This window comes from Vipera ursinii (assembly GCF_947247035.1).
Source record: "Vipera ursinii genome assembly, chromosome: 2".
Lineage (NCBI taxonomy): Eukaryota > Metazoa > Chordata > Lepidosauria > Squamata > Viperidae > Vipera > Vipera ursinii.
In genome coordinates this window covers 292908564-292925431 of record NC_139513.1, presented here as the reverse complement: position 1 = coordinate 292925431, position 16868 = coordinate 292908564, and the positions used below count along the sequence as shown (strand labels likewise).

Below are 16868 nucleotides of genomic sequence, written 5' to 3'. Positions count from 1 at the left end.
ACGGTCGCGTGACAAACCATACCTTGCACATCGAAGGGATACAGGGAGAAGACAAGTGGGTGCTTGCTGAAGTAGGCTGTGGAGCAACAACCACAACAAACAAAGACGCCTGCTGGCGCTTGCTGGGGTGGCCTAGATCAGAGCGCCCCCCCCCAAACTTTTGGGCACCAGGGATCCGTTCCGTGGAGGGAGGTTTACCCACGGACCGGAGGGAGTGTGTGGTTTTGTGTGCTGCCTGCATCCCGCGGATGGGGCTTTGCTTGTTTGTGCGGACCGGTTGCTGGCATGCCGCGGCCCGGTACCGGTCCATGGACCTGGGTGTTGGGGACCCCTGTCCTAGGGTGTGAAGAACCCTTGTTGGTGTGTTTGCTGGCTACCCTGTGGTGCCCGGTGGGAGTGGGAGAGAGGACATCTAGGGAAATGAACGCTTGGCCCTTCCTGGGGTGTGACTGGGGCAGGCTGCAGGGCGGCCAAAGGGCAGAGCAAAGTGGGAGACGGGTGGGGGAGTTGGAAGCAGCCCCTTACCATGCTAGTCTTTTACAGCTTGGGACTGGGAGGGACCCGCCACGGAGTGGCTTGGCTTGGGGTGGGTACGCGGAGGAAGAAGAAAGACTCACTTAAACCACAATTAAACCACAATTCTCGGTTAGTGACCACAGTGGGGAGTGCTGTGATTGCTGTCATAAGTTGGTGCAGCCACGTGGTGTCTCTCTCTCTCTTTACGGCCACACTGGCTTAATGACAGCAATCCTGGTCCCACTTGCCGTCGTACGTCAAAGACCCCCTGCCAATAAACTGGATTAACTTTGATTTAGGACACCTAAAGAGATGGCCCTGCCTCAATCCTTGGCAACTCCTGGTTGACTTTAGAGCTCGGGTGCTAAGCAAACTGGGAGGTTTTCAAGGAACATCAGGGCTGTAGGGGCAGGTGTGCTAAATTGAATAAACCTCCTGGAGTATAGCAATGGGATGAAGGAAAATTACCTAAGACTTAAGCTTGGTTCAAAGGAGATCTTAACCTTAATCTTTAAAGAAAATATGACTTCATTCGTCATCTAATTACCGAAGCCATTTGTCCCGGTTGACGAGAGTACTAATTTAAAAGTAATTTTAAAAGGATTAGGGCGCTTTTTTGGGGGGTTAAATGTATAGCTCGCCTTTTGTTCAGCACCTCAAGGTGGCATCTGCAGTGCCTCTCCTACCATCCTCCTCCTCCTCTTAGTAACACCTGTGAGGAGGTTGGGCTGAGAAAGAACGTTAACTTGAGTTGATCCGTGAACTTCCTTGGCGGTGAATAAATCCTTGGTATGTTTTCAGGGCCCGTCAGCATCTGAACCACCGTCCCACAATGCTTCACTCTGGAATGGAATTAGAATTAGAATAGAATAGATATTGGAATATAGAAGAATAGAATAGAAAATAGAATAGAATAGAACTAGAATAGATATTGGAATATAGAAGAATAGAATAGAAAATAGAATAGAATGGAATGGAATGGAATAGAATAGAAAATATGGAGTAGAATACATATTGGAAAATAATTAGAATAGAATAGAACTAGAATAGATATTGGAATATAGAAGAATAGAAAATAGAATAGAATAGAATATGGAATGGAATGGAATAGAAAATACAGAATAGAATACAGTAGAATAGATATTGGAATATAGAATAGAATAGAATAAAAATATGGAATGGAATGGAATAGGAGCAGGAGAAACTACGCCATCTCAGACAGGTGATTGTCCAGTCTCTTCTCAAAAGGTTTATTAAGGTTTATTAAGCCTCCAATGATGGAGCACCCACGATTTCTGGAGGCAACTTCTGTTCCACTGGTTGATTGTCCTCCCTGTCAGGAAGTTTCTCCTCAATTCCAGGTTGCTTCTCTGGTCACTTTCCAAACGTTGTTTCTCGTCCTGCCCTCTGGTGCTTTGGAGAATAGTTTGACCCCCTCCTCTTCTTTGTGGCAGCCCCTCAAATACCAGAACGCTGATACCATGTCGCCCCTGTTTCTTCTTCTTTTCTTTAGACGGGCCAAACCCAAGTCAAGAGCTTATTTAAGACAGAAAAAAGAGTTTTTCTAAAATACCCGAGTTTCTGAACGGCCACTGAAGGCCTAGCAAAGCCGCGATTGGACTGCTGGAAGGAAGAGTATCAGGGGGGCTTCAGCTGGAACAGAAAGCCGCGGGGTGGGCCGATTTAATGCACTCCTAGCACAGCGCACGTTGCGGCTTTGCTCCGCGGGTTGTCGGTCGGCTTCTAGCTCCTCCACCCCGAGGTGTTGATTTTAACCTTCCCGGCCCTTCATTGCCTGGGGCCAGGCTGAGGGACGCTTCCCCCCTGTTCCATCAGCCCGGACCCTCCACCCTAGCAGGCGGGAGTGTGCGTGGCCGGTTCCCTTGGCGAGGCGCCTGCATTTGATGGGTAGCAGGAGACAGGCCGCCTTCGGCCTGGAGTCCGCCTTACGGGACACCTCCTCCTGCCGGAAATTAGGTCAGCCCCATCCCTTTGAATGTTACCAAAAGGCCCTGGAGACCTGGTTTTGTTATCAGATCTAGGCCTATCCAGGTGCTGGAGACTTATTGAGGTGGCCATTTCTATCCCTCTTATTGCCTAGGCCAGGGGTAGGCCACCTTGGCACTTTTATGACTGGTGGACTTCAACTCCCAGAATTCCTCAGCCAGCATGGGGGAACTATGGCCCCTTCATGACTCGTGGACTTCAACTCCCAGAATTCCTGAGCCAGTATGGGGGAACTACGGCCCCTTCATGACTGGTGGACTTCAACTCCCAGAATGCCTGAGCCAGCATGGGGGAACTATGGCCCCTTCATGACTCGTGGACTTCAACTCCCAGAATTCCTGAGCCAGTATGGGGGAACTACGGCCCCTTCATGACTGGTGGACTTCAACTCCCAGAATGCCTGAGCCAGCATGGCTCAGCTTGAAAACCTCTCCTGTTCCCCTCAGCGTGGCTGGCTCAGGAATTCTGGGAGTTGAAGTCCACCAGTCATGAAGAGGCCATAGTTCCCCCATGCTGGCTCAGGAATTCTGGGAGTTGAAGTCCACCAGTCATAAAAGAGCCAAGGTTGCCTACCCCCTGGCCTAGGGTACGTCTTTGTTTTTTTCATTGTATTTGTTATTACACTTTTTTAACCTTTTTGTGCTTTTCCCAGTGTCGCTTCTGTTGGAATGGGCAGTTGTATAGATAGATAAGATGGATGGATGGATAGATAGATAGATAATGGATGATAGATAGATAGATAGATAGATAGATAGATAGATAGATAGATAGATAGATAATGTGACGTTGTGCGACGTATCGTGACTTTTTCCCCATTGCCGGCAGTGGGGTGGGCCGGCAGTAGAGTCTCGACATCTTTTTTACATCGTGGTGACCAAAACTGGATGCCGTATTCCAGGTGTGGCCTTACCGAGGCATTGTAAAGTGGTATTAATACTTCACGTGATCTTGATTCTATCCCTCTGTTAATGCAGCCTAGCACTGTGTTGGCTTTTTTGGCAGCTGCATCACACAGCTGGCTCATATTTAAGGGATCGTCCACTAGGACTCCGAGATCCCTCTCACAGTTACAACTACTGAGCATTTGTTTTTTCTTGCCTAAGTGCAGAGCCTTATATGTTGCATTGTCAGTATACTGTATTACTATCTCAAAATCTACATCCATTTGCCAATCCTAACTGATTTCTGAAAAATTAAGAGTCTAGACTTGCATAGTCATAAATGATCCTTGATCTGGACAGCAACAATGGACTTGGTTTATAGTAGACAAAACGTTGCCTGTTCTCTGTAGTTTTGACAACTGTGTATACAGTTTTCAGAGTTTTCAGAGGCAGTTTTCAGACTACTTTGTATTAATGGGCCGTCCACGCAAATTTGCAATTGGAAGCATCAAGAGCTTAACTTGCTAACTGCTTTCTGAAAGTTTTATGTTGCTCTCTTAACAGTATTTAACTACCCCTTTTGTGAAGTTACAAAGTAATAACTAAACTTACTTACTTTGAATATCGAAACATTAGAAACACATATATATAGTCCTTGGCCTTCAAACCGTAACAGCCCAAATTTTCCGTTGTTAAAGTGAGATGGCTGCTAGACGAGTTTTGCCCCATTTTATGACCTGTCTTGCCAGAGCTGCTAAGTGAATCATTGCAATTGTTAACGTTAGTAACACATTTTTTAAGGGAATCTGGCTTTCCTATTGACTTTGCTTCTTAGAAAGTTGCAAAAGTGGATCACGTGATCCCTGGGATTCTGTGACCGTCATAAATATGAACCGGTTGCCAAATGTTCGAATTTTGATCACATTTTTTACACACACACACACACACACACACACACACACACACAGAGATATGGTTGGTCATATTGAGGACAATGCCTTCCTTAGATCTGAAGAACTAACCAATGCTCTAAGGCCAGCCCTGAAATATTTCCATAGTATTTGCTTTATTCTTTTCCTTTACAGTAAATTTCAACGGGTGATGTATTGCACAACATGAGGAGTTGTTGCCAAAAGGCTTATGGTGCAATTCTGAAAAAATAAAGAGTAAAGTGGGAAATGATCGGCCAGTTCCAACAGCTGGTTACTTTTGACTTCTGAAGAGGAAGCTTCTAAAATACGAGGGGACGGGTGAAAAAGAGACTAAAAAAATAAATCAAGACGGTCTCAGCTCTTCGTGGTGCCCGGAAGCTATTTAAAACCTAAAATAATTGTGACTGCAGCATAATGTGTTTTGCAGCCTAAGAAGGGGACAGCCAAGCCATTGATTTGACTAAATGGAGTCCTCAACCTAACGAGCACAATTGGGACCAGAATCCCTGTTGCTAAGCAAGGAGATTGTAAAATGAGCCGTCCCATGATTTTACATAAGGAATGCAAACACGCGGTAGCTCATTTATTGTACTGTAGTATTGTAGGTTCTTTAATTTATCAAATTTACATGGCTGCCTATCGCACGGATGTGACTCTGGGGAAGGGGCATGTAATAAGAACAATAAAAAACAACCTTAAAACATTAAAACAACAAAAATATAACTAAAGCAAGATCTTTCCTGCCACTTCAGTGGGATTGCCCAAGCCTCCTGACAAAACTTGAGTTTTAAGAGGTTTGTAGGAAATCAGTGGGGTCTCTGCTAATCTCACTTTGGGGCAGAGGGTGACAGTGTCCACTAGGATGGGTTCCATAACAGAAGGGGTCATCATCTGGGTCCCATCAGGTGGAACTCCTTAGCAAACAGGATCCATAGCAAGTCTCTCCTTCTGGACCAAGCGGGATGGGTAGATGGACGTAAGCAGGGAGGAGGAGTCCCCCCAGGAGTTAATACTAGATTAACTGGGTAGATTACATCCTATCTACAATTATGTAGAATAGATTACTGTTTATCTGAAATGGTGTAGGGTTTCCTGCCTGATCAGGGGTTTGGACTAGATGACCTCCAAGGTCCCTTCCAACTACTACTACTATTATTATTATTATTCCCCCCCTTCCCAGAATTATGCTTATGTTACATGGAACTTCATAAATTAAATTTTGATTGTAAGCAGTATATTGCATTGAAATAAAGCTTTATGTACACATTCAAGTTAAGGAGAAACTTTCTGACAGTGAGGATAATTAACCAGTGGAACAGCTTTGCCTTCAGAAATCGCTCCATCACTGGAGATTTTCAAGAAGAGACTAGACATTCACCTGTCTGAGACGCTAATGGTTCTCCTGCTTGAGCAAGGGGCTGGACTAGAAGACCTCCAAGGTCCCTTCCGGCTCCTATTCTATTCTATTCTATTCTATTCTATTCTATTCTATTCTATTCTATTCTATTCTATTCTATTCTATTCTATTCTATTCTATTCTATTCTATTCTATTCTATTCTATTCTATTCTATTCTATTCTATTCTATTCTATTCTTATTCTATTCTATTCTATTCCATTCCATTCCATTCCATTCCATTCCATATATTCTATTCTATTCTATTCTATTCTATTCTATTCTATTCTATTCTATTCTATTCTATCCCATAATTCTATTCTATCCCATAATTCTATTCTGTTCTGTTCTGTTCTATTCATATCCTATCCTATCCTATCCTATCCTATCCTATCCTATCCTATCCTATCCTATCCTATCCTATCCTATCCTATCCTATCCTATCTATATTCTGTTGTGTTCTGTTCTATTCTATTCATATTCTATTCATATTCTATTCATTCCGTATCCTATCCCATCCTATCCCATCCTATCCATTGTTGTAGGTATTCATGCCACGGTTTTCCTTGCCATTCTTTGAAACTGCATTTGAACTGGTGAATAATTTTCCAACATATATCAGACACTTGTGCAAAGCAATTCACGTAGACACATGCATATATGGCTTTTTGAAACAGGAGAGTCTGCCTTCAAGTCAGTCCTGACAAATGCCTGGGTCAATCCCCGTAGTTTTCTCAACATTATTTTCAGAAATGGTTTGCTGCTGCTTCCCTTCCCCGCGCATGACTCATTGTGACCCTGGCTGGTTGTAGGGGCTTTTGGCGGAACTGAACTTTGGAGAATGGAAGGATTCCTTTGCTAAGTAAAATCCGGATCCCCAAACCATAAATAGGGACACAGTTTTGCTTATCCTATGCAGAAAGATTCTGGCTTGCTCTGTGCAGTATTGTGGATCTTAAGAGGATTGCATTTTTCTGTGTATGTAATAAGACGCGTCGGTTTATACATTTTTCTATTCCTTTTCTCCATTCCTCCCTTTCAGTAATTATTCCCAGCCATCGCTTCTGGTTGTGATTATTTTACTTGATGTGTGATGGGATGTAGCGATGATAGTGCAAATGGTTTATTGCAAACATTTTTCTGACTGTGAAATTCTGAGACATCTTGACACGATCATAAATAATTAGATGGTCTAAAAATCATGGTTTCTGCATATGCAGGAACGTATGTGTACAATTTTTCCCCCTATTACAGTAAAAATGTGAGGTTAAATATTTAATAATTTCAGACTTCCCTGGAAGCCCGTCCTAGGGATTCATTTCATCCAAAGAGGCTTCTGTGTATACATTGCACATGTGCAGAGATTTGGGCATCCAGTAGTTCTGACTGCTGGAATTGCAGGAGAAGAACTTCAAACATAAAATATACTTGCCTTTATAGGTTGGATTTTGAGGGATCAGCCATATGAATATTTAACTTTATGGAAGAATTCTATTTTAAAAATGTATGGTAGCTGTGTTGAATTATAATCCAAAATTGTGGAATTTGACTGTTTTTGAGAAACAGTTTGAGAAAGGTTTTATGAATAGCAAAATAATTATACTGAAAGATCAAAAAATAATATTTCTGGATATTAAAGGTGGGATTCAAGAAATGTTGATTGATCTTTCCCCCCTACTAATCAAAACAGGACACAATGTTTCCCTTTTGTATAGATTTCAATTCATATTATTAGGATTGACAGTTATATGTACCATATATCAAAATGCTATGCTTTAAGCAATTGTGTACATTCTTTTTCTTGTAATACCATATGCCTAGCATCAAGTATGGCAAATGATAAGTTGAAATTCTAATATTTTAGGATAGAAAATGCACTGATCACCTGTAAATAACTGTAAACAGGAGAATATTTGTAGCTCAGGATTGAAGTGTGGGGTGCTTGGCGCTCTCTGAGCTTGTTTTTTTGTCTTGTAGACGTTTCATCACCCAACTTGGGTAACAATCATCAGTACTAGAAGGGAACAGGATTTGCTTTCTTGAGAATTGATAAAGATAGATTTCTGATATCAAGCAAAGGAGGCATCTTATAACCCAATAATAGCTTGTTTAGCTTGTCTTAACTTTTAGCTACTCACCCTGGATAACTCTTAAAGAGGTAGACCAGCTCTTTGATTTTTTTTTTTAGCCAATATAGCTAATGCTAGAAAATTCTAGGAGTTGAAATATGCACATCTTCAGGGCAGTAAATTTGCAGAAGCCCGGTCTGTAGCGGTCAACGAATGTGGAGTCCTAGATTTTAATAGACCCTCATCTTTGGAAGCCAGCTGTGTGACTTTGGTCCAGAAGCTTTCAGTCAGACTCTAACTTATTTCAGCGTTTCCCAACCTTAGGAACTTGAAGATGCGTGGACTTCAACTCCCAGAATTCCCCAGCCAGCATAGCTGGCTGGGGAATTCTGGGAGTTGAAGTCCACGCATCTTCAACTTCCTAAGGTTGGGAAACGCTGACTTATTTATTACATGGAAGCAAATTAGATTTTCCTGAAATGGTGTAGGGTTTCCTGCCTGAGCAGGGGTTCTGACTAGATGACCTCCAAGGTCCCTTCCATCTTTATTATTATTATTGTTGTTGATCATCGCACAGCCAGCCAGATGTTCAGACTGGATTTGGCATTTTTGTCTACCTTCCAAATCCTTACCAAGGACCCCGGATAGGCAGATGTGGATGTTTGATGGTATTATAGATCTTGTCGCAGGATGGAAGCAGTTCCTAGTAAGGAAACAAATTAGATTTTTCTGAAATGGTATAGGGTTTCCTACTTGAGCAGGGGGTTGGACTAGAAGACCTCCAAGGTCCCTTCCAACATCATGATCATTATCATCATCATTATTATTATTATAAAACTTTTATTCATAAAACATGAAACTCAGTCAACACTCAAATTGACTGGCACTAATGGTTGACACGGGTTGCTGCCAGCATCCTAGGTATCAACCAGGTATCTCCTTAAAATGTAAGATGTTCCGAGTAGCGCAGTTTTTTGTAGCTTTGCTGGAGTTATTGCAGGAAGCTGCAATTTCTTGATGTACTTTGCAAAGTTTTTGGACATAGTTCCCACTGCCCCGATGATAATGGGTATCACTGTTACGCGTTTTATTCATAATTGCGCAGTTTCGATGGCCAGGTCGCGGTATTTTGCAATTTTTTTCCAGTTCTTTTTCTTCGACTCTGGCATCTCCTAGTACAGCGATATCAATCAACTGTATGCTTCGGTTCTCTACAACTGCAATATCTGGCGTGTTGTTGTTGTTATTATTATTATATATCATAGTTAGAAATAAGACCATATCAAATAACAGTATTAGTGTGGGAAGTCTCCATTTTGTCTGGCCAAAATGGAAGAACAGGGAATTCTGTTATTTAAAATCTTCTAATGGATTTCTTTCTCCCCCACCCCCACCCCTGCCCTCCCCCAGGTCGTGAAAGGCAACTGAATTGTGTTAGGTGTCCTCTAGCTGGGCCATGTCATCTATATTGCCTTTTACCCCGCCGGTTGTGAAGAGGCTGCTAGGGTGGAAGAAGTCCGCCAGCGGTTCCGGAGGAGCTGGGGGAGGCGAGCAGAATGGACAGGAAGAAAAATGGTGTGAAAAAGCTGTGAAGAGTTTGGTTAAGAAGCTCAAGAAGACGGGACAACTGGACGAGCTTGAAAAAGCCATCACTACGCAGAACTGCAATACAAAATGTGTCACAATTCCAAGGTAAGAACTTTCCAAAGCGAAAATGGGCTGTGATTTATTTAATTAAGCCTACAGCTAGGGTTCAGTCTTGTTCCCCTGTTCCTTATCGATCAAACATTTTGGTTATGGCAGTACCTATTTCCTAGGGCTGTGGTGGCAAACCTATGGCACGTGGCACGCAGAGCCCTCTCTGCGGGCACGCCCCAGTCCTGGGCCTTCCGCTGGGTTTTATAAAACCTTTTCGATTTAGGCCTCCGCTGTCGTATGCAAAAAAAAAAAAGGTTCGATCAATCAATTTCAACTTCTCGCGGGGAAAAAAAGATCTCGCAAAGTTGGAATCGATTGAACATTTTAGTCCCACCCAGTCTGCCGTTACCACCGTGGCCACGCCCACCCAGTGGGCCACGCCCACCCGGCACCCGACGATACATAAGTGGGTTTTTGGGTTGCGGTTTGGGCACTCGGTCTCTGAAAGGTTTGCCATCACTGTCCTAGGGTACGTTGGCTCTTCAGTCAGTTAGCCATATTTAATTGTCATCCATTTGGAACGATAACTTCTGTCTCGTAAGCCGCAGGTTGACTATAAGAATTTGTCAATATTGGTTCCGGGATGTCGTACTTTTCTTCTTACTTGAGTATCGAGAACGTCTGGATGTTGTTGTTTTTTTTTCCTAGTGGGTTTAAAATGACAAGTTGGGAAACTGTACGTGTGATGAATTGGGAAGCATTGCCAGAAGAAGAATATGGATTCATTTATTTTTATTTATTTATTTTTTTTAAAAAATGGGACTTTTTCTTTTGGAACATTATGCGCTGGGATCCGATTCCATGGGTCCCGGCCTTCTTAAAAAAATAAAATAAAAATAGTATATACAGTGATGAAACACCCAAACGAAAACCAAAAGATCTGATATGAATAATTATTTTATAAAGCATAAACGATAGTCTTAGGAACGTAGGAGTATGATGGAAAGCTTAAATAGGAAAGGGAATGTGGCAAACGTGCGTTATCCTGCAGATATCCCTGGAGAGTATTCAGGTCCAGCTCCTTTGAAAGAGACTTTATCAGACAAGGCTAGAGACAGCCGACATATTTAAAGGCGTAGGTATTCAACAACAACAACTGATGCACTGACTCTGTCTGGAGGCCGTTTGGACCGGAGCGGAACGGAATAGGAGGGCCTTTGCATAGGCTCAGCGGGGAAGGCAGCTGTGCTCTTTCAGAAAGTCCTTGGAACAATTTACTCCTGCCTTGGTCACTTAGTGACTGGGTTGTAGTGATCTTCAAAGGTGCCCCCCCCCGCACATGTAGACTCCACCCAGAAACTGTTGCTGACTCAAAATGCAGTGGCCCAGCCCAGGTTAAAGGTGTGTCCTTGCTCAAGTGTTACACTACCGATAGCGGGTAAGCGTGATAAGAGTCTTAACGAGGATGAGAATTTTAACTTTAATTTTAATTTTAATTTTAATTGGGGTTTTTATTCTCTCAGGGACTATTACAATCTTTTTAATTGTTTTTAATTTTTGTATTTCTTGTTTTAATTCCCTGTAAACCACCCTGAGTCCTTCGGGAAAGGGCGGTAAACAAATCCAAATAAATAAATAAATAAAACGAGCTGGATCCCCCACGAGGCAGGGAACGCGACCCCCGAGGAGTAAGAGGCGACTCGGCCCAGATATCAGGTGTCTGAGAGAGAAAGACGGTGAAGTCTCTAATAGTTCCCAGAGTGTGTCGTAGTTGCGGATAGCAGAGTCTCCTCCGCACGGCAGGATTTTGAGTATAAATGTCTCTAGAACAAGAAAGAACTCAGCTTGGATGAATTATTGGTCACCAGTTGGCTTCTGAGTACAATCCAAGCTGCCAGTCATTACTTTATAAATCCCTGATTGACACAGGGCCTAGCTATTGTAAGGGAATACTTGCCTTCGGTCCTTCGTGCACGCCCGCTCTCTTCCTGCATTCCAGGTCGCCTCTTTTAAAGCTGGTCTCCTTGCAGCACTGAGAAAGCTGGCCGCCTTCGTCACAGCCTCCTCTTCCTCCTCCTCCTCCTCCCAGTCACAAGGACGGTGCCTTCTTTTTTAGGGTTCCAGCGAGCTCTTAAAACTGCTTTTGGCCCCTGGCCTGGGGTTAATGTGCTGTGAAGCACATTTTGGGGGACTGGTGTTTCGCCTTTCTCGTTTACTTGGTTTCTACCATGTTGAGATTGTTCCCGTACTCTAGGCCAGACAAGTCAAACACAAGGCCCGGGGGCCGGATCCGGCCCGCAAAGTGGTTTCATGTGGCCCGCGAAGCCATCCTGGAAACAGTGAGGGAACGGCCCCCACTGCCTTGGCCCTGGCCCAGAGACCCTCCTCCTGCCAGAGACCCTCAGATCTGTCCCACTCCTGCCCAGGCCCCCATAGGCACCCTTGATGCGAAAGATGTAGAGCTGGCCACGCCCACCCAGCAGGCCATACGCACTCTAGCCACGCCCACCCAGTAGGCCACGCCCACCCTGGCCATACCCACCCGGCCCCCTGAGGGCAACCGCAATGCTGATGCCGCCCTCCATGAAATTGAGTTTGACACCCCTGCTCTAGGCTATCAGTGTGGTTTTAAAAGTTTTATCTGTTTGTAGGGACTTTATTGGCGCGCTCCGCAGCTGGAACTGAGCAGCTGCGGTAAATTGAAATAAAACACATACATGGATATGTAAATATACGTGTCTATGTGTTTATTTCAATTTGCTGTAGGGCCCCCCCCCCCAGCTCCATCTGACTCTGGAGAGCACACCATGTAAGTCGTAAGGGAGAAGGGCCTGGTTGAACCGCACGCCGTTCTCTTAAGTTTGAGTATTACAACGGTAACCTCACTGAGAACTTTTGCCTGACCGAAGCAACGGGTTTTATTTTATAGTCTGTGCTGTTTTTGAGGTCGCTGGCGGTAGCCTTTCATGCAGAAAGCCTGCTGTGTGGCCTCTAGGGTCCTTTATCACAGATGCACCAACCGTGGCAGTAAATGACGCCTGGCTTGCAGGTGCTCACTTCACCTTCTTCTGTTGGGAGAAACCTATATATATACTGCCAGAAAGTTTAGTAGGTTTTATTAAGAACCAAATATTTGATACCAGGTTCACGGAGCTCCTTCGGTTTGTAATCGGCCCTAATCATGTCACAGCGTGACACAGCGTGACCCGCTGATCTCGCCTACAGTGGAAATTGCTTGCCCACAAACCTGCTGGAGGCACAACTTGTAATTGTGCAAAGAGATTTCTTAAAAGGATGGGTGACAGCACCTGAGTGGAAAAGAATTCAGCCTCTTTGCCACAAACTACTTTGTGGGGTGGTATCACCTACGTTGGGGCTTCCACCGGCATGCCTGCCACCGCCGCAAATATGCTATAACTCATCAATACTAAATCCACAGATCCAGCATTTTATCTTTTTTTCCTTCTTGGTTCTGAAGGGGGGGGCACTGCAGTGAGCATTACGCTCTTCCTGCATCACCCAACTATTACCTGTTACGCATGGAAGTCTCTATAACACCCCCTTGTAATTTAGATCTGACTATTCACTCTAGCTTTCACCCCAGATTTTCCCTTTGATCCTTGGATTCAGGATCCCTCAGATTGAAGGGATTCTGACAAAACGGATTTATGATGGCTGTTTTTAAGTCCTACTCTACAACAAAAATGCCATACATTCTTATGCATGTGGATACCCTTTTTTTGTAATGGAAACGTTCAGATCCTTTTTGGATTGTTGGGGACACCCCCACCCCCACCCCAGAAGCTTAAGTACCTCGTAGTACTCATAGCTTACTTCAGGTTAAAAGAAGTACAGGTCCATCCATGCTTGAAGGGACTACTCATCCCACTTCCAGGTCATAACTTGCCCGGGATACCGGTTTTACTTTACATCTTCTCAGAACATTGTTATTGTTGTTAGCTGCGAAGTTGTGTCCGACCCATCACGACCCCATGGACAACGTTCCTCCAGGCCTTCCTGTCCTCTAACATCTGCTGGAGTCCATTTAAGCTCACGCCTCCTGCTTCAGTGACTCCATCCAGCCACCTCATTCTCTGTCGTCCCCTTCTTCTCTTGCCCTCAACCTTTCCCAGCATTAGGCTCTTCTCCAGTGAGTCCTTCCTTCTCATTAGGTGGCCAAAGTATTTGAGTTTTAGCTTCAGGATCTGGCCTTCTAAAGAGCAGTCAGGGTTGATCTCCTCTAGGACTGACCGGTTGGATCACCTTGCAGTCCAAGGGACTCGCAGGAGTCTTCTCCAGCACCACAGTTCAAAGGCCTCAATTCTTTGGTGCTCAGCCTTTCTTATGGTCCAACTTTCACAGCCATACGTTGCAACTGGGAAGACCATAGCCTTGACTACACGCACTTTTGTTGGCAGGGTGATGTCTCTGCTCAGAACATTGGGTGTTGCTCAACTTGATTGAGGCCACGTTTTCCCTATTATTGATTTACTTATCTGCTCAGGATGGGATATGTAATGCTCCCTCCTATACTTTCCCCCACAATAATTTCTTTCTTTCTTTCATTCATTCATTCATTCATTCATTCATTTTCTTTGACTATCCATCTCAGCCAAGTGACTTTGGGCAGCTTACAATTCTAAAACTGTAAAATGGTTAAAACAATTTAAATAGATAAATGGATAAACAATCCAGTGAGAGAAGGGAAGAGTTACTAGTTCAAAGTCATTCAGGGATCTCTCCTCTTAAGCCAGACTACAACACTAACACCAAGTAGTCAGCAGTGGCAGGCAAGTCTCCCAACTTTTAAGAGAGAATTCACTTCCAATATTATTTCTGACCAGCAGTATAAACCTAAACAGATTCGGGAGCACATTCTGCATGACAAAGTATCTGAGGAGGTTGGCATCATCAAGAAAGCTGAGGTCATTATCGGTTGTCAAGAGGCGTGGATTATACGCAAGGAGCGTCCCAGATCTGAACAAGGACTCTGAACAAGGATAGAACAGATTGTCTCCAACACTTCAGTTGCAGTCAGTCAAATCAACACACAGCCAGGTGTGAAATGATGTTCCCTTCGGTGCCTGATTGGACCGTTCTGAAAATATACCAATGCACACCAGTTATCTCTAGTGGCAGGCAGCCTCCCAGGATCCAATCAACACGTTAGTAGGTGTAATAAGTCTAGAAGCTAGAGTCAAATCAAGAATATTTCATGGGAATGTAGCCCGTGTACTGTTCGAATACAGGGGAGATCAGTCACAATCTCTTTGTGTCTCTTCTCAAAGTAGTCTTTGAATGGTCATCTGTGTATTAAGACAACCACTCGCTTGTTCCTCTACTAATGCTCATCCCATTAAGGGCTTTCAGGCTTGGGAGAAGTGAGGAAGAAATGGGAGCTGAGTGGGCCAGGCATGCACAACGGGGTAACTTCCAGCTAGGAATCTCGGGTCCAGATGAGTCTAAAAAAGGCTTCTGTGCGTGAACAAGACAGTCTTTTGTTGTTCTGTTTTTAATCATGCCTTTTTTATATACAGTGGTCCCTCAGTACTCATCATTAATTGGTTCCAGGGGGTACAGTGAGTACAAAAGAAAAAAGAAAAAAAAAAGAAAAAGAAAATGCTGAGTACCAAACAGTTTTCCCCCATAACAAATAATGTAGAGCAGGGGTCTTTCAAACTTGGCCCTTTTATGACTTGTGGACTTCAACTCCCAGAATTCCTCCTGGCTGAGGAATTCTGGGAGTTGAAGTCCACAAGTCATAAAAGGGCCAAGCTTGAAAGACCCCCTGATGTAGAGAGTCACAAGGCAAGCCGACACACACAAGTTCTAGCTTGTGCACCAAACAAACGATGAGTACTGGGACAAAATGTTTGCATCAAAAAGCCTTGAGTACCAAATTGGATGAGTTTCCAAGCGGTTGCATATCAAGGCACCGCTGTACATGTCATTCAAGGGGGTGGACCTGTCTTAATACTTCGGCCTGCTAATTTCCCACAATAACAATCCCATGAGTTGGGTTGGCTGTCACAGAGGGACTGGCCCCAAGTCATCCAGCCGGCTTTCACGCCAAATGGAAGTGGTTAATGAGACACTGGGAAAAGAGGCCTCTGGGAAGAGTAATGTAGGAGCTGGCCAGGCTGAGCCAGAGGGCAGGGTCAAATGCACCATGAGTTTGGAATTGCTGTGCTCATGTGTTGTTGTTAGTTGCGAAGTCGTGTCCGACCCATCGCGACCCTATGGACAACGTTCCTCCAGGCCTTCCTGTCCTCTACCATCTTCTGGAGTCCCTTTAAGCTCACGCCTCCTGCTTCAGTGACTCCATCCAGCCAGCTCATTCTCTGTCGTCCCCTTCTTCTCTCGCCCTCAACCTTTCCCAGCATGAGGCTCTTCTCCAGTGAGTCCTTCCTTCTCATTAGGTGGCCAAAGTATTTGAGTTTTAGCTTCAGGATCTGGCCTTCTAAAGAGCAGTCAGGGTTGATCTCCTCTAGGACTGACCGGTTTGATCACCTTGCAGTCCAAGGGACTTGCAGGAGTCTTCTCCGGCATCAGAGTTCAAAGGCCTCCATTCTTTGGCGCTCAGCCTTTCTTATGGTCCAACTTTCACTGCCATACATTGCAACTGGGAAGACCATAGCCTTGACTATACACACTTTTGTTGACAGGGTGATGTCTCTGCTTTTTAGTGTGCTGTCTAGGTTTGCCATGACTTTCCTCCCCAGGAGCAAGCGTCTTTTAATTTCTTGGCTACAGTCCCCATCTGCAGTGATCTTGGAGCCCAGGAAAATAAAATCTGCGCTCATGTAAGAGACCTCTAAGTCCAGCCTCCCCTTGAAGTCTGTTGACTTATCTGGCGCCAATTCTCCTTGACCGTTAGTTCAGATTCTTGGGTATAGCTAGCACGAAATAAAGTTGTCGTACTTCTGAACTCTATCCTGGTTCCTGACTTCTTGCACCCGAACAAGCAAGCAGGTAGGTAGGTGAGTTGGTTAGGTAGATAGGTTGTGCTTTAAAACTAAGGGTTACTAAGATTTTGGGATGTTTTTCCCGCTTACCATCCCCACCTCAGTCATTGCTACCCCAGAACATTCCATGTTCAGTCCACATATGGAACACTTGGAACCAGTTGCTCTGTGCACATGATAGTCTGTGCATAGGACATCCAGTTGTGGTCACCACGATGTAAAAAAGATGTTGAGACTCTAAAAAAGAGTGCAGAGAAGAGCAACAAAGATGATCGGGGGACCGGAGGCTAAAACATATCAGGAACGGTTGCTGGAGTTGGGTATGTCTAGTTTAACGAAGAGAAGGGTGAGGGGTGACATGATAGCAGAGTTCCGATCTCTCAGGGGCTGCCCCAAAGAAGAGGGAGTCAAGCTATTCTCCAAAGCGCCTGAAGGCAGGACAAGAAGCAACGGATGGAAACTCAT

At 44.4% G+C, this 16868-nt stretch overlaps 1 protein-coding gene across 4 annotated transcripts in view; it reads left to right on the top strand.

Moving 5' to 3' along the window:
* The window catches only part of SMAD2 (SMAD family member 2), a 74515-nt gene that overhangs the window by 17283 nt on the left and 40364 nt on the right, over positions 1-16868 (top strand). For all 4 annotated transcript variants that reach the window (XM_083354858.1, XM_083354855.1, XM_083354856.1 and 1 more), the window contains one exon: positions 9211-9492. In XM_083354858.1, coding sequence (XP_083210984.1) covers positions 9257-9492 — 236 coding nt within the window. In that variant the 5' untranslated portion in view covers positions 9211-9256. The remainder of the gene's footprint in view (positions 1-9210; positions 9493-16868) is intronic.